Source organism: Oncorhynchus mykiss, chromosome 12, assembly GCF_013265735.2.
Source record: "Oncorhynchus mykiss isolate Arlee chromosome 12, USDA_OmykA_1.1, whole genome shotgun sequence".
Lineage (NCBI taxonomy): Eukaryota > Metazoa > Chordata > Actinopteri > Salmoniformes > Salmonidae > Oncorhynchus > Oncorhynchus mykiss.
The window spans coordinates 59254415-59280602 of NC_048576.1; the positions used below are offsets into that span (position 1 = coordinate 59254415).

A 26188-nucleotide genomic window follows, 5' to 3' on the forward strand; every position below is an offset into this window, starting at 1 on the left:
ACATGGTTGTTTATAGAACCTTTAAAAATCGGTTCTATATAGCACCAAAAAGGGTTTTGCTATCGTTACAAGCCAAAGAACCATTTTCTGGTACTATATAGAATCATTTTTTTAAAGGCCCAGTGCAGTCAAAATTCAGTTTTGTGTCATATTTGTACAACAGCTGGTGAAACTAACACTGTAAAAGTGTTTTTTAAATGTGATCAGTGTTATTGCTGATAGTTGCTAGCTAAAAATACAATCGACACAGGACCTTTTTGGCCTGCCTGGTGACATCACCAGACGGTATAATTGAATAGACCAATAAGAAACAGAGTTCCAAACCTCTCTGCCAATAACAGCTCGTTTTCAGGTTACATATTCCTCCCATTAAGTCCTAAACTCCTAGACAATCCTAGCAAAATTCTTCGATGAGAAAAGCTATTTTTGTTTCGTTTTGAATATTTTAATGGAAAACATATTACAGTAAGGTTGTTCTGATAGCTGTACTAATGTATAAAGTATTATATCTAGTGGCGAAGTTGGGTAACGTTACTGTAGCTTTTAATTTGCTAAATATCAGTGCAGAGCTATTTCCTGTCAGAACAATCCGAGCAATAACACCAGACAGACTAGCTCTATTTTTCTATCTTACTAGGCTTTGGTTAAAGATAAATCTGTAAGTACTTTGAGCTTTTAGGACATGCTTTTGCTATTTCAAATTGTGTTTCTAGAATATTTATGTTTTTTACATTTATTCTAGTTTTCTAAATTCCGATTATGCTAAGCTAATTGCGCTAACTATCGCCTATTCACTTAACATTGTGTGTTAGCATGCTAGCTAACGTTTCGTGATGGAATTAAGATTCTTTGGGTTTTGGATGTATAGAACTATTTTAAGTGTTCAGATATCTCTTGTGACAGAGCTAAAGTATAGTTATTAAGCTAAATGGACACTTATACACACAATCTATGTTTGTGATGTAAATTGTCATAATTTCTGCACGGTCATGTTGGCTAGCTAGGCTTATTTTCTTGTTGCTAGCTCGTGATAGAAATGCTGTTCTGTATTTGTATCCATTTGTGTGAATGTATATAGTGATTTTTCGAATACATTTTTTCCTTTCTGTATCGGTTACAGTTTTACAAACTAAATATCTAAAGATTATTTTGTAACAGTATTTTTATTGGAATTTCACAATTTTCACCCATATTAAGAGATACAACAACAAAGCAAAAAACAGCACTCACATACACATACCTGGATACATAAATACGTACATACATACATAGATACATACATACACCATCTTCCTCTCCCCGCTTGGCGCTTCTCTCACCCCATCCCCATCATTGCGTCTCTCAATACATACATTTTAAACAAACATACAAACAGAAATTAAACAAAAAAGCTCAGTTTAAACCAAGAAGTTAGGTTCAAGACATGGAACGTACAGTGTAATTCTGAAATAAATAGATCACCACCCTTCTAAGAGAATCCTTGCAGCATAATAGCTGATACCTCAGGTTCAAGATCATTTAGATAAGGTTCCCATACTTTGTAGAACTGATCTGTTTTAGAATGCAATGTACATGTCAGATATTCCAGTGGCACCCATTCAAATAGTATCTTATGCCAATCTTTAATAGAAGGAACCTTATCACTAATCCACTGTAAGATAATGTTTTTCCTCGCTGCGAACGTAAGGATGTTGTAAAGCCTCCTCTTACCCACAGAAGTAACATTCCTACTAGGGAGACCTAACAGTAAAGAAACTGGGTCCAATTATAGATAAACCCCTAGGATCTTTTCAATTTATTGCAAAACACCAGACCAGTATCACTGTAATTTGGAACATGACCATAAACAATGTGTTAGGGTGCCTGTATCAATTTTATATTTAAGACACCGAGGAGAAGAGGAAGAGGGGCTAAAAGCATGTCTGCGATTTGGGGATATATGCAATATGTGTATTATTCTTAACTGGATAGCTCTAGTATGATTACATATAGATATTGTTTGTGCATATCTCCAAATGTCCTCTGACACCTTTTCATCAATTTCGTCAACAGACAATTCTTTCTCCCACACTTGTTTCACCCTCTGTGTGTCAACAGCAGAAAAGGACCTTAAAGCATCATAAAACATACTTAGAAATTTTCCTTTGTGGGAAAAAAAAGCATTCTTTCAATGACAGACACATCAGGGTTGCCAATTAAGATGGTGCTCTTCAAAATATAATTACTTGTAGAAAGCGAAAGAAGTCCTGCTTTGGGAGTCGGTATTTCTCAACCATCTGCTCAAATGACAATAAAATCTTATAAGCAAATAAATAATTTAGTCTGCCTATGCCCTTATTAAGTCAAAAGTTAAAGCCAGCATCCAGAAATCCTGGATCAAAATATGGGTTGTTAAGAATTGGGGAAAGAGCAGAGTTTGGACCTTCCCAAAAAATGTTGAACTGACCTCCATACTTTAAGTGTGTTAAGTGTAATGGGATTATTGCAGTGATCTTTTACAGACTTGAAACTTCTGAAAAACAAAAGATCCTGTAAGGGGTATTTTGAAAAAGAAGTCTCAATGTCTAACCAAATAGAGGAGTCATCATTGTTGATCCAGTCAGAAATATAACATAGGTGGGCACACCACTGATAGAACTTAATATTAGGCAGATCTAAGCCGCCCCCATAGAACTTGGCAGCTGCAATATTGCCATTTTAAGTCTTGGCTTGCGTTTACTCCATATAAAGGAACTTAGCCTTCCATTTACATCCTTTATTACCTCATTGGAGAGTAATACTGGGATCATTTGGATTGGGTAGAGTAGTCTAGGTAAATTGTTCATTTTCAAGAGGGATATTCTACCCAACCATGCTATCGGAAGTGAGTTCCAGCTCTCCAGATCCTACCTTATTGTATCAAACAAGGGAACAAAATTGGCTTTGTACATTTGCTGGAATTTAGGAGTTACAAATATACCCAGATACGTAAAACCTGAGGGAGACCATTAAAAAAGAAAAGGGAGGAGAAGAATTAGGTACAGAATGAAGGTTATCAAGTGGCATAGCCTCTGATTTACTTAAGTTAATCTTGTAGACTGAGAATTCGCTGAATAATTCAATAATATTAACGCGAGATGAATATCAGGCATTCATCAAAATACAAGATTATTTTATGGTGTACATCACCAATGAGCAGCCCCTGTTTAGCAGGCCTACCAACAAAGTGATGACCTTGGCCAGTGGTTCCATAGCAAGTGCAAATAAGAGAGGGGACAGAGGACAGCCCTGTCTAGTACCTCTGCGTATAGAGAAGCTATTTGACCTTAGCCCATTAGTGAGGACAGCAGCCTGAGGATCATCATATAAAACTTTCACCCATTTTATAAAGTTGTCCCCTAGACCAAATTTAGTCAGAGCAAAGAATAGGTAAGACCACTCCACATGGTCAAATGCTTTCTCAGCATCTAGGGAGAGCACAAGGCCATCCATAGCACTTTGTTGGTAGGCTTGAATTACATTAAGAAGCCGCCTGACATTGTTACATGACTTACGGCCCTTAATGAAGCCAGTTTGTTCTCCTTTCACAATAAGTGGCAGTGAGTCCTCTAATCTTGTGGCTGGAATTTTAGAAAGCAATTTTCTATCCACATTCAGAAGGGAAATGGGTCTTTACGAGGAACAAGCCTGGGCAGCTTCCCTTTTTGAGAATAATTGATATGTTGGCTTATCTCAGCGTTTGAGGGAGGTGGTCATTTGAAAATGAGGGGTTAAACATATCACGCAATGGCTCAAGGATCAGGCCATGGAACTCCTTATAGAACTCACTACAAAACCCATCTGGTCCTGGGGCCTTACCATTTTGCAGATTCTTAATTGCGAACATTATCTCTTCCTTGGTAATAGGGGCATTAAGGAGAGACCTCTGTTCTTCAGTGATTAGAGGGAGCTGAATCTTAGAAAATAAGTCCTCCATTAATTTGGGTGCGTCATTTGTCAGTTCTGAGGCATAAAGATATGCATCAAATGTCTTAAATGAGTCATTTATCAATTTATTTTCCATATAAATGATTGCCATCAGAATCAGTAATAGTAGCAATTGACTGTGAGTCAGCTCTCTTTTTTAGCTAGGTACGCCAAATACTTTCCTGGTTTATCTCCATGGTCATAAAGCTTTTGCCTGACAAAATCTCATTTTCTTTTCAGCGTCCTGTGTTAGGAGAGAGTCCAACGTTGATCTAAGGACTGATATTTCCTTTAATAGGGCAGGAGTGGGAGTTTTAATGTTGTCCTTCTCTTTAATACCTAATTCACCCTCTAACGTTTTTTGCTTTTCACGCTTTTTCCGCCTCTTAGTAGCCGTGTATGACATAATCAGACCCCTGGCGTACGCTTTACAGGTTTCCTAAAGGAGCGAGGGGTTATCTTTTGATTGAAAGTTGATAGAGAAAAATGCTTTAAACTATGTAATAAAATATTATGTAAATGTATGGTCTTTAGGAATGGTTGTATTCAACTTCCAATGTCTTGACAGATTGGATGCCCCGCTGAGTTTTATGTCCAGGATCACCTCTGCATGATCAGATATGACTATGCTTCCTATCCTAGCAGATAAAACAGACTGCAAAGTTGTCCTGGGCATAAAAAAGTAATCTATTCTAGTCTGACATCCATGAGGTGCAGAGAAAAAAGTGAACTCTGTTGGAGGGATGAAAGGTTCTCCAAACATCAGCATACCCCAGATCATCACAAATAGCTTTAAGTGACTTAGCTTGAGGAGAGAGTGAAACTATACCACTGGAAAACCTGTCAATAAGAGGGTTCAACAAACAATTAAAATCTCCTCCAACCACTGCAGTGTCTGAGTTTAATTCTGAAAAGTCTAGAAATACCTTAGTGAGGAAATCAGGGGGGTGGGAAGTAAATATTCATTATGGAAATGTTGTGCCCTTGTAAAGTACCATTAATTATAACAAAACGACCAAATTTATCTTTCACACAAATCAACACCTTAAGTGGTAGGTTATTTTTCACAAGAATTGCTACACCTCTACTTCTGGATGTAAATGATGAGGAAAACACTTGACCAAACCCCCCTTGCTGCAACTTCAGATGCTCCTTATCATCCAAATGAGTTTCTTGCAACAGAGCAATATAAAAACTTTTCTTTTTTTTTAAAGACAGTACCTTCTTCCTTTTAATGGGGCTATTGCTCCCTCTAATGTTCTGTTACCTGCCATTGCACTTTTAGCAACCAATATCCAGACTGAATCCTACTGTAAAGATGGGGTGGTACCTTTTCCCACTCTCATCAATCTCACCGAGCATAAACAAATGATATGAACCCTGAACCAGAACTATACTAAACCCAAAAATTAAACATGTAAAGACTCAACAGGGGGTTTTCCCACTAGCTAACATGCAGGGGATGTAGACTGTAGACATCCAATGTAGACTCTTAAGTCCGCATTGCCACTCAATAGCCTCATCCTTTATATATATGGAAATGAAGATCAATAGAAGAAGTTTGAGGCTCTTCCACCTAAAACCAAGCCTGGGCACCAATATAGATTCACACATATTTCAGTCTGAGCTATAGTAGCAGTTACTTTAGCAAGAAAAATAATAAAGATACGCATATTACTGAACAGGAGCACGTGATAACTCACACTACTGCTTCATGATCGGATTCAAATGAAAAGAGTTATCAAATGCCACGGAGGTGCAGCTTAAAGTTATTTTACCCGAGAGAGTCAATAAACACAGCAGCCTCTTCGGGTGTGTAGAGTTCTTTAGGTGATCTGTTGACCATAATCTTCAATGTGGCCGGGTGCAGCAGTGCGTAGCCCATCTTTATTCTCTTGAGTCGAGCCCTCACCTCATCAAATGCTTTGCGTCTTTGTACAACCGCTGTGGAATAATCATTGAAAAATGAGACCCTTGGGCCTTGACTACCGTCAGAATCGATGCTTCCAGCCGCATCCATGACACGCTGCTTGTTGGTGAAGTTGTGGAACTTTATAACCACTGGCTGTGGGCGTTGGTTGGGGCCGGGTATCGGTGCTTGAGAGCGATGGGCTCTGTCCAGCTTCACACGACCAGCCTTAGTGTCCATTTGTAGGTAGCCAGGGATCCATTCCTCTAAAGAATTTACTGAACGTGGATATTGGATATTGCATCTGTGTCCTCGATTATCCAAGGCATCAGTGTGCTCTGCCATTTCGCGCACCTGTTTCTCAAGTGCCTTTATCTTAGTGTCCATTGATGTAGTTGAAGTTTCCACAGTAACAATTCTTCCTTCCACCTCATCCACACGCTTGACAACCCTCTGTAGTTCAGCTGAATGGCCTGCTATTGCTTCCAAGACATCCGGGATGTTATCCGTCATCCTTTGAATTACCAGGTCCATTGTGCCTGGATCCGCAGTGGCGTTAGTTAGCTAGCTCCTCCTGCACATCTACAGGGATGGTGGTTTTGGTCGAGGTCTTAGTAGTTCTGCAGGGCATGTTATCGAACATTTTTGAGAAATATCCGTCAAGACTCATTGTAGGATAACTTATTTAGCAAATTATACAACTTTTTCAAGCTAGAAGATTAATGTAAAAAGAGAAATCTATGAATGCCACGGGAGCTCACTGAAACCCAGTGTTCTCTTCATGGCGCCATTTTGTCCCCCATACCTACTAAAGATTCTTAACGGTACCATTGCCTCCCTGATTCTTAATTAGAAGAGTGTAAGGTGTCTGCCAAGCTATGTAGTTTACACATTGTGAGAGCAGAAGAGTAAAAAGACTGACTACACGACAGGCCCAGCCACAGGAAAAGTGGATCCCTTCTTCACATCGCTATCGAGGACTCGCAATGATCCAAGCTTCATCTTCATAAACATAGCAGGTTCAAGCACCACATAGACTGAAAAACCATCAGAGAAGCACAACAGAGAACACAGAACTCCAGTGTCCGTACGGAAGACAGAAGTTTCATCTCAGTCTGAAGATAACCAGGCTCATCCCTCAAGAAAGACAGTTGAGGACCCAAACAAACAGTGTCCATTACACAACAAGCCTCACCCTCTGAGAAAATCAAAGACAAACACATCTGTTTCAGATGCTGTGCTTCAACCAAACATCTCGCAAAAGACTGTGAGACAGCAGTGCAGTGCAAAGAGTGGAACAGTGATAGACATCCGTCTGCGTTACATCCGGGGCAAGCCCCATGGAAAACCGAGAACTCCACAGCCAAGGAAGACCATGGCGGGGAGCATAGGAAAAGGGCAACACCTGCAGTAACCTCAGAGTGCACTGAGATCTGTGGAGAGCCAGTCAGCTCTAGATCATGTTCCAAGATATGCTTAGTCAAAGTGTACCCCGCAGATCACAGAGAGAAGGCAGTCAGAATGTATACCGTCTTAGATGAACAGAGCAACAGGTCGTTATCCAGAACTGAGTTCTTCGACCTCTTCGCTGTCAGAGGTTGTCCAGCAACTACATTGTGTAGTCACTGGAAGGAAAAACACAGCTTACTCTTCTCACTCTCATAGAATGTGACATGATGCCTGACGATAGATCACAGATTCCCTCACCTGAAATTGCACATCATCTCCTGCATCTGATGCCTGTTGCAGACAAGATTCCAGCACTCGACGCGGGAGCAGCAATCCTTCTCCTGCTCGGGAAGAGACAGACTAAGAGTGCACAAAGTCAGAGAGCAATACAACGCACCCTATGCACATTGCCTTGACCTCGGATGGGCCATTATCGGTGATGTATGTCTGAACGGATCTCACAAGCCAGCTAAAGTTAGCGTTTACAGAACAAATGTGCTGCAAAATGGATGCACATCATTCCTTAGCCCTTGTGCTAACATCATTCAGATCAAAGAGAGACTGAATAACACAATACAACTTTCGGAAGCTCAGAGTTGCATAGAGGCCGCTGTCCCAGCTGGAGATACGGATGACATCGGATGCAAAGTGTTTGAAAGAACACAAAACTACGACAAGCCAGCAGCCATCCTCAAACACAACAGATGGCTCTCAGGCCCACTCTTCCTGACAGAGATAGAGATAGAAGAGACTACTCAGTTAGAAACCTTTGAACTCGTGGGATCCGATACTGACACAGAGATCTGGCTGCAAGACACAACCTTCACTACCGAAGCTACTGAAGTCCAACTTGTCTCACACAGGTTTGAACGTTTCTCCAGCTGGAAGTCACTCACCCGAGCAATCGCAAAACTACTCCAAATAGCCAAAGCATTCTCCAGGGCTCCAGACAGTGACAAGGGCAACCATCCTAAACAGGCCAAAACCACCATCATCAGATGCGTACAGAAAGAAGTCTTCAAAGAAGAAATCAAGTGCCTCACCAAAAGAGAAGAGGTCTCCAAACACTTTCCACTAAAGAAGCTGAACCCTAAACACTTAACACTAAAGAAGCTGGACCCTATCATCCATAAGGACGGGTTGATAAGAATCGGACTCATGGCTGAAGTCATGGCCATCATGAACGCTCAACCCATAGTTCCAGTGTCCATGGATCCAGAGATGACAGCAGTTCTTACACCTGCTATGCTTCTGACACAAAATGTTTTAAACTACAACAGCACCTCCAGGAGACTTCAACCTCAAAATCTCTTCAGCAAGCAATGGAAACAAGTTCAGAGCCTCGCAGACACATTCTGGAAAAGATGGAGACAAGAATACCTGGTGACACTCCAGTCATGCAGATGGCAAGTTGACAAACCTAATCTGCAAGTTGGAGATGTCGTCTTACTAAAAGACACGCAAGTCCACCTGTTAGATTCGGCGTCAAAACTGTACCAAGCGGTTATAACAAAGTCAGGGATAGTGGAAGTGAGAGTCATGAGACAGGGCACCCGACAGGGCACCCCTAAGGTGTTCTTCAGACCTGTCTCGGAAGTCGTCCTACTCCTCCAAAAGTAAACATAGTGACATAGCGGGGAGTGTTCTGATAGCTGTACTGATGTACAACTTATCCTTTGTTGTCATCTAGTGGCGAAGTTGGGTACTGTAGCTTTTAATTTGCTAACTCTCGGTGCAACGCTATTTCCTGTCAGAACAATCCGAGCAACAACAACAGACAGACTAGCTCTATTTTTCCATTTTACTAGGTCAATTTGTAAGAACTTTGAGTTATTAGGACATGCTTTCGCTAATTCAAATTGTGTTTCTAGAATATTTATGTTTTTTACATGTTTATTCTAGTTTTCTAAGTTCCGATGATGCTAAGCTAATTGCGCTAACTATCACCCATTCACTTAACATTGTGTGTTAGCATGCTAGCTAACGTTTCGTGATGGAATTTAGCTTCTTTGGGTTTTGGATGTATATAACTATTTTAAGTATTCAGATATCTCGTGACAGAGCTAAATTATAGTTATTAAGCTATATGGACACTTAGATTGTGTGTATATGTTTGATGTAAATTGTCATCATTTCTACATGGTCATGTTGGCTAGATGGGCTTATTTTTCTTGTTGCTAGCTCGTGATAGAAACGCTGTTCTTTATTTGTATCCATTTGTGTGAATGTATATCGTGATTTTTCTACTACATTTTCTCCTTTCTGTATCTGTTAAAGATTCTTCTACTAAAGATACAATACCAGTCCCTCCCTGATTCTTTATTGGAAGAGTGTAAGCTGTCTGCCAAGCTTTGTAGCTTACACATTGTGAGTGCAGAACAAAAGGTACTTCATTGTTACACAGAAATGTATTTGATATTGAAATAAAAACAGCAGCATTGGGCCTTTTAAGTGTGTAGTTGGAACCTGAGATTCTGATTCACCTTTAATATCGGTTTCATCTGGTGTCTTTTAAAAATACAGGCAATTCTATCCAGACTTGGCACAGATACACTTGGTTTACAAACAATGGAGTAAATCAACCACTAACACTTTATTTGTATAGTCCATCTGTAGATGCTCTACAGACTATTAGTAACATTTCAACTAAATATCTACTAACCCTAAACTTAACCCTTGCCCTAACCCTTACCTTTATTCTATACCTATCCCTAATCGCAAAATGTAGAAGGGGTTGGGTAAAATGTCCCTTTCCAGTTGCTTCTGAAAATATAGTTTGTTGATAGTATGACCATCTGTAGAGCATCTACAGATGGATTATCCGTACTATCCAAATAAAGTGTGACCAACCAACCATCATCTTTTGGGTTATGATGGGGTTAGACAGTTGTATTAAGCTCATGAGGCATTTCATATCATTCATTAATTGAAATGACTGTAAATTTCAGGTTTCACATTACCTGCTCCCGGAGTCCTTTATGAATGCGTCCCATGCCAGCCCAGCTGTAGCGTTTTGCATACTCCTGCAGTGCTGCATACAGCTTCCTGCCACTCGCTGTGGCCTGGGGTGGGAACAGGGCATGGCTCAGCACAGGGGTCAGGTATCCTTGCCCCTGCTCCTCCTCTCCCGTCTCCATGGTGATGCAGGGAGTCCCCCGATCGCCAGTGGCCACATTTGATGTGGCACTGCACACTGCTCCAGCACAGCTGCCGGCGCGGGACAACACAGAGCGCCTGGAGCCGGACTTGTGCTTACCTGGGATGGCTCGGCCTGGAGCTGGCGGGTCAGAGCCCACCCTGTAACAATACCATAGGAAGAGGAGCAGCAGGGTCCACAGGAGCCCATTCAGAGGACGGACCCCCAGCTCAGCACAGGGGGGCAATGGGAGCAGATCCATGGGCCAGTCCATCCTACAGTGATGAACTGAAATAACAGAGAGGAAGTAAAGGAGAAAGAGGAGGAGATAAGTATGCTATAGCATATAGCACATACATATTCCATATGTGTTATTTGATAGATTTGATGTCTTCACTATTATTCTACAATGTAGAAAATAGTACAAATAAAGAAAACCCCTGGAATGAGTAGGTGTGTCAAAACTTTTGACTGGTACTATGAGACTCAACATTAAGCTCAGGTGCATCCTGTTTCCATTGATGTTTCTAGATCTTGATTGGAGTCCACCTGTGGTAAATCAATTGATTGGACATGATTTGGAAAGGCACACACCTGTCTATATAAGGTCCCACAGTTGACAGTGCATGTCAGAGCAAAAACCAAGCCATGAGGTCGAAGGAATTGTCCGTAGAGTGCAGAGTCAGGATTGTGTTGAGGCACAGATCGGGGAAGGGTACCAAAACATTTCTGCAACATTTAGGTCCCCAAGAACACAGTGGCCTCCATCATTCTTAAATGGAAGACGTTTGGAACCACCACGACTCTTCCTAGAGCTGGCCGCCTGGCCAAACTGAGCAATTGGGGAGAAGGGCCTTGGTCACTCTGACAGAGCTCCAGAGTTCCTCTGTGGAGATGGTAGAACCTTCCAGAATAACAACCATCTCTGCAGCACTCCACCAATAAGGCCTTTATGGTAGAGTGGCCAGACAGAAGCCACTCCTCAGTAAAAGGCATGAAAGCCTGCTTGGAGTTTGCTAAAAGATGAGATAAGGCGGGGCTTTACCTAGCAAAGACTTATAGATGACCTGGAGCCAGTGGGTTTGGCGACGGATATGTAGTGAGATTGTTGGGGGCTACTTTGTAAATGACATGGCCGTATTCAAGGATTGGTAGGATAGTCCGTTTTACGAGGGTATGTTTGGCGGCATGAGTGAGTGTTGCGAAATAGGAAGCCGATTCTAGATTTAATTTTGGATTGGAGATGCTTAATGTAAGTCTGGAAGGAGAGTTTACAGTCGTCCACATATTTTAGGTCAGAACCGTCCAGAGTAGCGATGCTAGTCGGGCGGGAGGGTGCGGGCAGCAATCAGTTGAAGAGCATGCACTTAGTTTTACTAGCATTTAACAAAAAATGCAGGCCACAGAAGGAGTGTGGCACCCCCTGTGGGACCCCCATGGAGACTGCCAGAGGTCTGTACAACAGGCCCTCCGATTTGACACACTGAACTCTATCTGAGAAGTAGTTGGTGAACCAGGCGAGGCAGTCATTTGAGAAGCAAAGGCTATTGAGTCTGCCGATAAGAATGCGGTGATTGACAGAGTCGAAAGCCTTGGCCAGGTCGATGAAGACGGATGCAGAGTACTTTCATTTATCGATGCCAGTTATGATTTCGTTTAGGACCTTGAGCATGGCTGAGGTGCACCCATGACCAGCTTGGAAACCAGATTGCATAGTGGAGAAGGTACGTGGGATTCGAAGTGGTCGGTGATCTGTTTATTAACTTGGCTTTCGAAGATTTAAAAAATGCAGGGCAGGACAGTTTGTGTCTAGAGTGCTTTCTCGGTCTTCAATGAAAACGAATTGAAAAAAACTAACTAAACTCAATTATGTAGGCTACTCAATTGTGTTCATTTAAAATGTATGGATTAAAAATGTGTTCACTATTGCTGGAGTCTTACAGGATAAATAGCTGGATGTAAAGCCTGGTCTCAGAGTACAAGTAAATCTAAGACACGCAAATTAGTATGATATGTTACGTTTGCTATGGTACATAAGACATAAGGTTACTTAACGCAAAAACAAAAAGGAGGGTAGGCGAATAATTTGAACGTTTTAGCAATCCAAAGGTTGCGTGTTAGAATCTCATCACGGACAACTTTGGCATTTTAGCTAATTAGCAACTACTTAGGGTTAGGGGAAGGTTAGCTAACATGCTAACCGTAACCCTTTTAGCTAACCCTTCCCCTAACTTTAACCCTTTAACCTAACTCCTAAGCTTAACCTTAGCCTCTAGCCTAGCTAGCATTAGCCAGCTAGCTAACATTAGCATTAGTCACCTAGATAACGTTAGCCACAACAAATTGGAATTCGTAACATATTATACATTTTGCAAATTCGTTACATATTATATGAATTGTAATTCATAATATATCATACAAAATGGATGATGGACATTGTTACCAGTTTTGTTTTTTCCATTTATATTTAGAGGTAGCACGTTAGCATGTTAGCACGTAGGGCGCACCAATTTGTTTCGACACGTTTAGTAAGTATGTGTTACACCTATGTTGGCTTGTCCACCTCGTTAGTCAGAAGGTGGTTCACCTAGCCCTGGTGATATTTAAGAGTGGCTGGTCCAGTGCTCCAATTGAGGTTAAGAGATGTTGGGAAAGATACACTTCACGGCAGCTGACGTGCAATTTCGAGCTCAACCTATTTTAAGTTTGAAAGAAGACTTTTTTTTGGTGTTTCTCCTGTTTGTTTTGCTCCATATTCTTTTTACTCCCTATCCTAAGTTGTGTTTTTTTCTTTTCGTTGGCAGACCTAGTGGGCATCCTTGGCGGGTGTCTTTAGGAACCCCTTACTAGTGGCATTGCCAACTTTCTGTGAGAACCCACATGGGTGCCTTTCAGAACCCCTTTTAAACTCCTTTCCTTTTCTTTTGGTTGTCAAAGTTATTTTTCTTTGTTAGATCCCTTTGTTGTCAGCGACATTTTCAGTTTGTCAGTTGGGAACGTTACAAAATGGGGCCCCGTCCAGGATCTTGATTCCCATGAGTATGATAGAGGCTCTAATCACCTACTTTGAAGCTCTGCTGTGCCCAGATATTTGAGTGTTCAAAATTCAGTTTTGTGGTATAGTTTGTCACTGACATCCACCCAAAAGGATTATAAGATTGGTCCAATAATTTTGAAAGTTGCATAAACACACAGGTTTATTTAAAAAATCCATGGACTAAGTTGGAAGCGTTTGTGGAAAACCCTACATGGGGATGCTAGATAAATGTACTAAGGCATCTGCTCATCGTTTCAAAGTATTATGACATCAAAGTGGCATCTGGCAATCCAAACAGTAGTCAAAGAGTTGATCGGTACTGTTTTGGCGAGGCAGATGAAAAGGGTGCTTACGGGTGGTGGGGGGAGTCCTATAGGCCTGCAATTGAGGGAGTTAGAACTAAAGGCAAAGTTGGAGCAACAGAAATTAAACCTTGAGCACAAGGAAATAGAACCAAAGGAGAGATTGGGGCCACATAAATTAGTTGGAGCACAGGGAAAGACAAGTTGAGGGTGGAGCCAAACCACAAGATCAGGAATGTGAGCAATTCCATTAGATTAAGAGATGGATCTGGAAGCCCTCAGAATCCAGTCAGGCCATCCTGCACCCTCAGAGTTTGATCTTGGTTGGAACAGCCGGCTTGTACCGCCTTTCAACAAAAAATATGTGGATGTATATTTTACTCTGTTTGAGCGGATTGCCACATCCCTAAAATGGCCGTGAGATATTTAGTTACTGCTCCTCCAAAGTGTTGTTGTGAGAAGGGCTCAATGCATATGCCACTTTACCTCTTGACCAGAGTTCAGATTATGACACTGTTAAAGCTGCTATCCTTCGGATTTACGAGTTGGTCCCAGAGGCATACAGACAACAATTACACAAATTGCGAAAGACAGAATCACAAAGCCATGTTGAGTTCGCAAAGGAACAAGCATGTATTTTTGATCAGTGGTGTGGTTCTCAAGAGGTCGAGGACTTGGAGGATTAAAATTAAATGAGATCCTTCTCATCCAAGATCGCATAGCAGTTCAGACGTCTTTTGTCCTCGTCTTGTCGTGTCCTGTATATATATATATTTACAACTTTTTTCACATACATTTTATTTTTATTTTCCATCAACTCATCTTCTAAACACTCTCCTGCAACCAGCCTCACCAATTTATATTTATAAAAAAGTATTATTTACCTCAGATCTGCAATCCTTCAGGAAGCTAGCCAGAAACTCCAGGAGGCTGGCCAGAAACTAGCCAGAAGCTAGCCAGGAGCTAGCCCAGAAGCTAATCAGAAGCTAACCACGGTTTGTGGTCATCGGCTGTCCTTTAGTTCGAAAATCTATCGAAAATCTATCGCCAGTTTTGTACGGCGCAGCGCGGCTCGGAACGGAACATACCGGACCAATTTTTCTCTCCATGTCCCTGGATTTCAACTGCTCTCTGGACATTCATACCCGGATCTCACAGCTAGCTAGCTGCTATCCGTGTGACAGTCGGCTTTCGTCGATTCCGGAGCAAACATCGATTGTTCCGGTGCTAGCCAGCTCCGTCAATCACGCCTGAGTTCCATCATTCACTCCTGGGCTGCAGTCACCTATCCGGACCCGTTTCACTGCCTACGCGGAGCCCCACCGGGCCTTCACAACCGGACTGCCGACGTTATCTACCTGAAGGAGATCCGGCTGGCTCCTCTGTCGCGACGTTACCGGAACGCCCATCTGCGGCCCGCTAACCGTTAGCTGTCTTTCCGGCTGCTATCTGAATAGACAATCGGACAATTTATTTATTTGAATTATTATGTTTTCTTCTCGGGCCTCTATAACTATATCTATTGTTCTTATTTTTGTTGTTGTGTGATTTGGATTAATCCCCTCTACCACACGGAACCCCACTAATCTACTGACCGAACGCAAGAGGTGGCTAACAACAGACTCCATCCTATGCTAGCTTGCTACCGGTTGGCTTGGCTAGCTGTCTAAATCGCCGTGACCCTAAACCAACCTCTCCACTCACTGGACCCTTTTGATCACTCGACTAAGCATGCCTCTCCTTAATGTCAATATGTCTTGTCCATTGCTGTTCTGGTTAGTGTTTATTGGCTTATTTCACTGTAGAGCCTCTAGTCCTGCTCACTATACCTTATCCAACCTATTAGTTCCACCACCCACACATGCAATGACATCTCCTGGTTTCAATGATGTTTCTAGAGACAATATCTCTCTCTTCATCACTCAATACCTAGGTTTACCTCCACTGTATTCACATCCTACCTTACCTTTGTCTGTACATTATACCTTGATGCTATTTTATCGCCCCCAGAAACCTCCTTTTACTCTCTGTTCCAGACGTTCTAGACGACCAATTCTTATTGCTTTTAGTCGCACCCTTATTCTACTCCTCCTATGTTCCTCTGGCGATGTAGAGGTGAATCCAGGCCCTGCAGTGCCTAGCTCCACTCCTATTCCCCAGGCGCTCTCTTTTGACGACTTCTGTAACCGTAATAGCCTTGGTTTCATGCATGTTAACATTAGAAGCCTCCTCCCTAAGTTTGTTCTATTCACTGCTTTAGCACACTCTGCCAACCCGGATGTTCTAGCTGTGTCTGAATCCTGGCTTAGGAAGACCACCAAAAATTCAGACATTTTAATTCCAAACTACAACATTTTCAGACAAGATAGAACTGCCAAAGGGGGCGGTGTTGCAATTTACTGCAAAGATAGCCTGCAGAGTTCTGTCCTACTATCCAGGTCTGTACCCAAACAATTTGAACTTCTACTTTTAAAAATCCACCTTTCTAAAAACAAGTCTCTCACCGTTGCCGCCTGCTATAGACCACCCTCTGCCCCCAGCTGTGCTCTGGACACCATATGTGAACTGATTGCCCCCCATCTATCTTCAGAGCTCGTGCTGCTAGGCGACCTAAACTGGAACATGCTTAACACCCCAGCCATCCTACAATCTAAACTTGATGCCCTCAATCTCACACAAATTATCAATGAACCTACCAGGTACCTCCCCAAAGCCTTAAACACGGGCACCCTCATAGATATCATCCTAACCAACTTCCCCTCTAAATACACCTCTGCTGTCTTCAACCAAGATCTCAGCGATCACTGCCTCATTGCCTGCATCCGTAATGGGTCAGCGGTCAAACGACCTCCTCTCATCACTGTAAAACGCTCCCTGAAACACTTCAGCGAGCAGGCCTTTCTAATCGACCTGGCCGGGGTATCCTGGAATGATATTGACCTCATCCCGTCAGTAGAGGATGCCTGGATATTTTTTAAAAATGCCTTCCTAACCATCTTAAATAAACATGCCCCATTCAAGAAATTTAGAACCAGGAACAGATATAGCCCTTGGTTCTCCCCAGACCTGACTGCCCTTAATCAACACAAAAACGTCCTATGGCGTTCTGCATTAGCATCGAACAGCCCCCGTGATATGCAGCTGTTCAGGGAAGCTAGAAACCATTATACACAGGCAGTTAGAAAAGCCAAGGCTAGCTTTTTCAAGCAGAAATTTGCTTCTTGCAACACTAACTCAAAAAAGTTCTGGGACACTGTAAAGTCCATGGAGAATAAGAACACCTCCTCCCAGCTGCCCACTGCACTGAAGATAGGAAACACTGTCACCACTGATAAATCCACCATAATTGAAAATTTCAATAAGCATTTTTCTACTGCTGGCCATGCTTTCCACCTGGCTACTCCTACCCCTGTCAACAGCACTGCACCCCCAACAGCAACTCGCCCAAGCCTTCCCCATTTCTCCTTCTCCCAAATCCATTCAGCTGATGTTCTGAAAGAGCTGCAAAATCTGGACCCCTACAAATCAGCCGGGCTAGACAATCTGGACCCTTTCTTTCTAAAATTATCTGCCGAAATTGTTGCCACCCCTATTACTAGCCTGTTCAACCTCTCTTTCGTGTCGTCTGAGATTCCCAAAGATTGGAAAGCAGCTGCGGTCATCCCCCTCTTCAAAGGGGGGGACACTCTTGACCCAAACTGCTACAGACCTATATCTATCCTACCATGCCTTTCTAAGGTCTTCGAAAGCCAAGTCAACAAACAGATTACCGACCATTTTGAATCTCACCATACCTTCTCTGCTATGCAATCTGGTTTCAGAGCTGGTCATGGGTGCACCTCAGCCACGCTCAAGGTCCTAAACGATATCTTAACCGCCATCGATAAGAAACATTACTGTGCAGCCGTATTCATTGATCTGGCCAAGGCTTTCGACTCTGTCAATCACCACATCCTCATCGGCAGACTCAACAGCCTTGGTTTCTCAAATGATTGCCTCGCCTGGTTCACCAACTACTTCTCTGATAGAGTTCAGTGTGTCAAATCTGAGGGTCTGTTGTCCGGACCTCTGGCAGTCTCTATGGGGGTGCCACAGGGTTCAATTCTTGGACCGACTCTCTTCTCTGTATACATCAATGAGGTCGCTCTTGCTGCTGGTGAGTCTCTGATCCACCTCTACGCAGACGACACCATTCTGTATACTTCCGGCCCTTCTTTGGACACTGTGTTAACAACCCTCCAGGCAAGCTTCAATGCCATACAACTCTCCTTCCGTGGCCTCCAACTGCTCTTAAATACAAGTAAAACTAAATGCATGCTCTTCAACCGATCACTACCTGCACCTACCCGCCTGTCCAACATCACTACTCTGGACGGCTCTGACTTAGAATACGTGGACAACTACAAATACTTAGGTGTCTGGTTAGACTGTAAACTCTCCTTCCAGACCCATATCAAACATCTCCAATCCAAAGTTAAATCTAGAATTGGCTTCCTATTTCGCAACAAAGCATCCTTCACTCATGCTGCCAAACATACCCTTGTAAAACTGACCATCCTACCAATCCTCGACTTTGGCGATGTAATTTACAAAATAGCCTCCAATACCCTACTCAACAAACTGGATGCAGTCTATCACAGTGCAATCCGTTTTGTCACCAAAGCCCCATACACTACCCACCATTGCGACCTGTACGCTCTCGTTGGCTGGCCCTCGCTTCATACTCGTCGCCAAACCCACTGGCTCCATGTCATCTACAAGACCCTGCTAGGTAAAGTCCCCCCTTATCTCAGCTCGCTGGTCACCATAGCATCTCCCACCTGTAGCACACGCTCCAGCAGGTATATCTCTCTAGTCACCCCCAAAACCAATTCTTTCTTTGGCCGCCTCTCTTTCCAGTTCTCTGCTGCCAATGACTGGAACGAACTACAAAAATCTCTGAAACTGGAAACACTTATCTCCCTCACTAGCTTTAAGCACCAACTGTCAGAGCAGCTCACAGATTACTGCACCTGTACATAGCCCACATATAATTTAGCCCTATCAACTACCTCTTTCCCAACTGTATTTAATTTATTTATTTATTTTGCTCCTTTGCACCCCATTATTTTTATTTCTACTTTGCACATTCTTCCATTGCAAAACTACCATTCCAGTGTTTTACTTGCTATATTGTATTTACCTTGCCACCAAGGCCTTTTTTTGCCTTATATAAGGCCTTTTGCCTTATATTTTTGCCTTATATAGACTTTATTATTGACTGTATGTTTGTTTTACTCCATGTGTAACTCTGTGTTGTTGTATCTGTCGAACTGCTTTGCTTTATCTTGGCCAGGTCGCAATTGTAAATGAGAACTTGTTCTCAACTTGCCTACCTGGTTAAATAAAGGTAAATAAATTTTAAAAAAACACACTCATACTTCTCGAACAGTTCAAGAATTGCCTTCACGAAAGGGTTAAGACCTACATTTATGAGCACAAGGATCTCACACTTGAGAAAGCTGCAGTCCTTGCAGATGAGTTTGTGTTGACACAAAACTACCTTCACAAACAGAGCACCCAGTAGTTAATCCTTTCACAAATAGCAAACCAGTGAATTCACCTCATATTACTAGGTTTCAGACTTTTTCTACAGTGCCCAAAAGATAAAGATCGTCAGAAAACTGTTTTTTTGTATCCGCTAGTTTTTCATTACTGCCGTGAGAAACGACAGATTGTCCTAGGTTAAAACAGAAAACAGAGAGAGAAGAATATGTTTATTCTTGTGGGAGCCTTTAAGTCTGGTTGGGATTGGTGTACGTATCTCCTAAACAAGATTTTGGAAAATATGTATATGAACCCTTTGTTTCAGACAGGTTCGCGTCTCTGCAGAGTGGAGATACTTTTAAGCAGCCGGTAAAGATACTTGAGACACTTGGGCAGCCCAATCCTTCATTTTGGAGGTTGTTTTGCCTTTGTCTGACAATTCAGCAACTGATAGTAGTACAAGGTGTGAAGATTTGTTTCATGGAAGTTCCTTTGCATACAGTAATGTGGAACTCGAGTCTGATCTTGTTTCTGGTACCGTTGTCGTTGGAGTGAGGCCTAGCCTACCAGTGAAGGGGGTCTCATTCATTTTGGGAAACGATTCGGCTGGAGGGAAGGTCATGCCAAATCCTCTCATTTGTAAGGAACCTTGAGTAAAGGAACCTAGTGTTCCCAGCGTGCTATGGGTAAGAAAGTTGCCGGGAGCAGAACTAATGTTGTGGAGGATGTCACCAGATCCCACCATGGTCGATCTCTCCGATGTTTATGGGTGATCCTGATTTCCCTAAACCTCCTGAGTGTCTCTCAAATTGTCGTTCCAGTTACGCTTCGACAAGAGATTCTGAGGTTGGCTCAAGATGGTATTATGGCAGGCCATCTTGGGGTCAACAAGACATATGACCAGATCTTGCGTAACATCTTCTGGCCTGGTCTGAAACAGGATGTTGTGGCTTACTGTAAATCATGCTGTGTTTGCCAGCGGACGGGTAAACCGAACCAAGCTGTACTGGTTGCACCTTTGCAGCCTTTGCAACCCAATCAAACAACATGCCTATCGAGTGAATCCTGAAAAGAGAGAGATGCTCCGCAGTGAGGTGGAGTTCATGCTTGAGCACAGCATTGCACAACATGACAACTGTCAGTGGAGTTCGTCCTGTATTTTAGTACCTGCGATTTTGTTTCCGATTTTCGGAAACTCAATGCCATTACTAAGTCGGACTCGTACCCTTTGCCCAGGGTCGATGATTGTGTGGACCTTGTTGGTGCTGCTAAGTACGTTAGCAAGTTTGATCTGCTGAAGAGATATTGGCAGGTCCCTCTAACTGAGCGTGCCTACCTTTGTCTCCCATTCAAGTTAGGAAACGCCAGAGCCATGTTTCAAAGGCTCATGCACATCGTTCTATGTGGCCTAGAAAATGCTGAAGCATATTTGGATGTGGTCATATTTAGCACCACCTGGCCCCAACACCTTCAGGATATTAGGAGTCTGTTCTGCGTTTCACAGCTGCCAACCTGACAATTAACCTGTCAAAGAGTGAAATTGCCCAAGCAACAGTGAAATATCTCGGGAAGGTGGTGGGGCAAGGGAGAGTTTGAAAAAGTGGAGGCCATCAATAACTTGGCTTTTTGCAAGAACTTTGCCCAGGTTGATGCACCACTTACAGATTGACCAGTCCGAAAGTAATTTTCTGTTGGAGCCTCAACAGTCAGGAGGCATTTGAGAAGACAAAGACTATTTTGGTCTCTGCACCGGTGCAAGCTGCTCTGGATTTCCGTTGTCCATTTGCTTTTTACACCGATGCCAGCAATGTAGGAGCAGGGGCTGTGCACCTACAGAAAGACGATACAAATGTTGAGCACCCTGTGGGGTATTTTTAAAAGACATTGGCCTCATATCAAAAACACAACTCGACTATCGAGAAGGAGACGCTTGGTACTGGCTCTTTAGCACTTCGAGGTTTATGTATCGGTCTCTACACCTCTGGTGGTCTACACCAATTATAACCCTCTCATTTTCCTGCAAAAGACAAGTTCCACGAACCGCCGGCTCCTTCACTGGAGTCTCATATTATAGGAATTTCCCCTTGAAATCAGACGTCCGTAGTAAGGACAACTTGGTTTCTGATTTTGTCTTTCAAGGGTGGGCAGTCAATACGTTTTTGTGTTTAGCCAGTATGTAGCCCAGGCTTACAATTTATTTGGAGATTGGAGATTAGTTTTGGTTGTGCTCCTCCAAAGGGAGGAGAGAACATACATGATTTTACTACTTTTTCAAAACTTCTGTCTTTTAGGCAACTATATATAGAAAAATATTTATAGAGTAAAAGGTGGCTGTTTTTGTCTTGTATTTAATTGGTAGGCTTGATTACCAACAACGATGAGACGGCCTACAGGGAGGAGGTGAGGGCCCTCGGAGTGTGGTGTCAGGAAAATAACCTCACACTCAACGTCAACAAAACTAAGGAGATGATTGTGGACTTCAGGAAACAGCAGAGGGAACACCCCCCTATCCACATCGATGGAACAGTAGTGGAGAGGGTAGCAAGTTTTAAGTTCCTCGGCATACACATCACAGACAAACTGAATTGGTCCACTCACACAGACAGCATCGTGAAGAAGGCGCAGCAGCGCCTCTTCAACCTCAGGAGGCTGAAGAAATTCGGCTTGTCACCAAAAGCACTCACAAACTTCTACAGATGCACAATCGAGAGCATCCTGGCGGGCTGTATCACCGCCTGGTATGGCAACTGCACCGCCCTCAACCGTAAGGCTCTCCAGAGGGTAGTGAGGTCTGCACAACGCATCACCGGGGGCAAACTACCTGCCCTCCAGGACACCTACACCACCCGATGTCACAGGAAGGCCATAAAGATCATCAAGGACATCAACCACCCGAGCCACTGCCTGTTCACCCCGCTATCATCCAGAAGGCGAGGTCAGTACAGGTGCATCAAAGCTGGGACCGAGAGACTGAAAAACAGCTTCTATCTCAAGGCCATCAGACTGTTAAACAGCCACCACTAACACTGACACTGACTCAACTCCAGCCACTTTAATAATGGGAATTGATGGGAAATGACGTAAATATATCACTAGCCACTTTAAACAATGCTACCATATATAAATGTTACTTACCCTACATTATTCATCTCATATGCATACGTATATACTGTACTCTATATCATCGACGGTATCCTTATGTAATACATGTATCACTAGCCACTTTATACTATACTATGCCACTTTGTTTACATACTCATCTCATTTGTACATACTGTACTCGATACCATCTACTGTATCTTGCCTATGCTGCTCTGTACCATCACTTATTCATATATCCTTATGTACATATTCTTTATCCCCTTACACTGTGTACAAGACAGTAGTTTTGGAATTGTTAGTTAGATTACTTGTTATTACTGCATTGTCGGAACTAGAAGCACAAGCATTTCGCTACACTCGCACTAACATCTGCTAACCATGTGTATGTGACAAATAAAATTTGATTTGATTTGATTTGAATTGTTGACAGTAGAGGTCGACCGATTATGATTTTTCAACGCCGATACCGATACCGATTATTGGAGGACAAAAAACTGATACCGATTAATCGCCCGATTTAAAAATGAAAAAAACATTTGTAATAATGACAATTACAACAATACTGAATTAACACTTATTTTAACTTAATATAAAACATCAATAAAATAAATTTAGCCTCAAATAAATAATGAAATGTGTTCAATTTGGTTTAAATAATGCAAAAACAAAGTGTTGGAGAAGAAAGTAATATGTGCCATGTAAAAATGTGTGCCATGTAAAATATGTGCCATGTAAAAAAGCTAACGTTTAAGTTCCTTGCTCAGAACATGAGAACATATGAAAGTTGGTGGTTCCTTTTAACATGAGACTTCAATATTCCAAGGTAAGAGGTTTTAAGTTGTAGTATTTATAGGACTATTTCTCTTTATCCCATTTGTATTTCATCTACCTTTGACTATTGGATGTTCTTATAGGCACTATAGTATTGCCAGTGTAACAGTATAGCTTCCGTCCCCCTCCTTGCCCCTACCTGGGCTCAAACCAGGAACACATAGACAATAGCCACACTCGAAGCATCTTTACCCATCGCTCCACAAAAGCTGCGGCAAGGGGAATAACTACTCCAAATCAAAAAGCGAGTGACGTTTAAAACCGTATTAGCGCACACCCAGCTAACTAGCTAATCATTTCACATTGTTTATACCAGCCATTAGGCTGATAAGCTTGAAGTCATAAACAGCGCTGTGCTTGCGAAGAGCTGCTGGCAAAACGCACGAAAGTGCTGTTTGAATGAATGATTACGGGCCTGCTGCTGCTCAGTCAGACTGCTCTATCAAATCAGACTTAATTATAACATAATAACACACAGAAATACGAGCCTTTGGTCATTAATATGATCGAATCCGGAAACTATCATTTCGGAAACAAAACGTTTATTATTTCAGTGAAATACGGAACCGTTCGGTATTTTATCTAACGGGTGGCTTCCCTAAGTCTAAATATTCTTGTTACATTGCACAACCTTCAATGTATGTCATAATTACGTAAAATTCTGGCAAATTAGTTCGCAATGAGCCAGGCAGCCCAAACTGTTGCATATAGCCTGACTCTGCGTGCAATGAACACAAGAGAAATTACACAATTTCACCTGGTTAATATTGCCTGCTAAACTGGATCAGTAGTTATAACTAGTGATTATGATTGATTGTTTTTTATAAGATAAGTTTAATGCTAGCTGGCAATTTACCTTGGCTTCTACTACATTCGTGTAACAGGCAGGCTACGGTTAGGCAATGGTCAGAGCGTTGGACTAGTTAACTGTGCGGTTGCAAGATTGGAACCCCTGAGCTGACAAGGTGAAAATCTGTCGTTCTGCCCCTGAACAAGGCAGTTAACCCACAGTTCCTAGGCAGTCATTGAAAATAAGAATGTGTTCATAACTGACTTGCTTAGTTAAATAAAAGGTATTTAAAAAAATAATAATAATAATCGGAAATCGGCGCCCAAAAATACCGATTTCCGATTGTTATGAAAACTTGAAATCGGCCCTAATTAATCGGCCATTCTGATTAATCGGCCGACCTCTAGTTGACAGTCAGTAGACACCATTTTTATATTGTAAAAGATGACACATTTAAGTAGCGATGCATATAAGTTGAATTAAGTTATTTTCTGTTGGTTGTGATCAAATTTGTCCAACAAAAATATAGGATATATTTGTTGTCTTAAGGGGGAAGGTGTTACCAGTTTTGGTTTTTCCATTTATATTTGGAGGTAGCACATAGGGTGAACCGATTTGGTGTCACCTTGCTAGTAAGTATGGGTTACACCTGTGCTGGCTCGTCATCTCGATAGTCGGAAGTCACCTGGAATGCATTTCAATTAACAAGTGTGCCTTGTTAAAAGTTAATTTGTGGAATTGCTTTCCTTCTTAATGCGTTTGAGCCAATCAGTTGCTTTGTGAAGATAGCCCTATTTGGTAAAAGACTGTATACCACCCCTACCTTGTCACAACCCAACTGATTGCCTCAAACAAATTCAGAATGAAAGAAATTCCAGAAATTAACTTTTAACAACACACCTGTTAATTGAAATGCATTCCAGGTGACTTTCTCATGAAGCTGGTTGAGAGAATGCCAAGAGTGTGCAAAGCTGTCATCAAGGCAAAGGGTGGCTAATGTAGAAAATATTTTTAAAAAAAACGAAAAACCATGGAATAAGTAGGTGTCCAAACCTTTGCTGGGAATGTACAAGCAAAATATTTTGTGCCCCTGCCTTTGACAAAGTGAGCACTGTTTATCACAAGATGGCATCAGCTCTCACCTAAACAGCCCATAGTTTTTATGTGTTGTTGGGAGTGTGTTTTGGTCAGTTTAGCTCAGAACATGTCCTCCTCTCAATCTGCCACCATAGCATGCCTTCTAATAAGTGGTCTCAGGGATGGAGAACTCTGGAAGTTCCTTTGGTTTCCTTTAGTGTTCTTGCACCTTATTGTTCCACAGATCTTCAACATTTTCTTAAATATGATGTTCTGGTGCCTCTATGGCAATTCATAAAGCTGATTGAGGACCTTGTTACTTATGAATGTGTTTGTTTTTTATGACCGTTTTTTACTTTCGGCTTGCATTTCGTATTTATATTTTGATATGTGTATTTTCTACAATTTATGTAAATTAGGGCTCATCTGTAAAATAGGTCTCAGTATGACGCCCTGATAAAATAAAGGGGGAAAAATAGCAGTTGAGGAATCATATTATAATTTGTCTAAAATGAGTTTACAATCTTGCACACATCCAAATACATAGGCCTATTAGATTCAGTATCCCGGTCTTTTTTGGCTTACACAAAAAGCACACCCTAGAACTGTCCCCTCCGGTGCATTAACAAGGTATCATCGTCAGCGCACATTTGAGTAAACATATTGACAACATAGCACAACTGCGCAGATACTTCCATCACAGCCTTTCACTTGTAGTTTTGTCGATGACAATCATTGTAAGCGTTCCCGGGATAATGTCCAAATATAGAGAGGGGGTGGACAAAGCATTGAGTAGCCTAGGCTATTTATTCTGACAATAGTCGACATCTAAATATATAAGTTAATTTCTAGGCTATCATTTAAAAGGTATCTATTATGCGTGCATGCGGGGATCCTAATACATTTTAATTGTAGCCTAATGACTCACCACTGTCCCTCTTTTTTTCTGTGCTTCACTGTCTATCTGTCTTGATGGGCTGCGCCGGTGCAACTCGATACAATTTGTTCCGCATTCGATGTTTCCGCAAAGCGCCAGAGTATAATGTCCTCCTTTACGGAAAATACCGAAGGGTAAATTATTTTA

General features: G+C 42.1%; 2 protein-coding genes across 5 annotated transcripts in view; one reads left to right on the plus strand and one right to left on the minus strand.

Annotated features, from left to right (window-relative positions):
• Positions 1-26163, minus strand: part of asphd1 (aspartate beta-hydroxylase domain containing 1) — a 65992-nt gene extending 39829 nt beyond the window's left edge. Inside the window, exons 1-2 of the mRNA XM_021624315.2 lie at positions 26033-26163; positions 10264-10727 (exon numbers count right to left, since the gene is read on the minus strand). Of these exons, the coding sequence (XP_021479990.1) occupies positions 10264-10713 (450 nt within the window). The 5' untranslated portion in view covers positions 10714-10727; positions 26033-26163. The remainder of the gene's footprint in view (positions 1-10263; positions 10728-26032) is intronic.
• Positions 1-26188, plus strand: part of sez6l2 (seizure related 6 homolog (mouse)-like 2) — a 109753-nt gene that overhangs the window by 21061 nt on the left and 62504 nt on the right. The window contains exon 1 of one of the 4 annotated variants that reach the window (XM_036937903.1): positions 26076-26175. The exons of the other annotated variants lie outside the window; for them this stretch is intronic. The gene's annotated coding sequence lies outside the window, so the exon portion shown is untranslated. Of the gene's footprint in view, positions 1-26075; positions 26176-26188 lie in introns of those variants that run through there. 4 annotated transcript variants of the gene reach the window in all.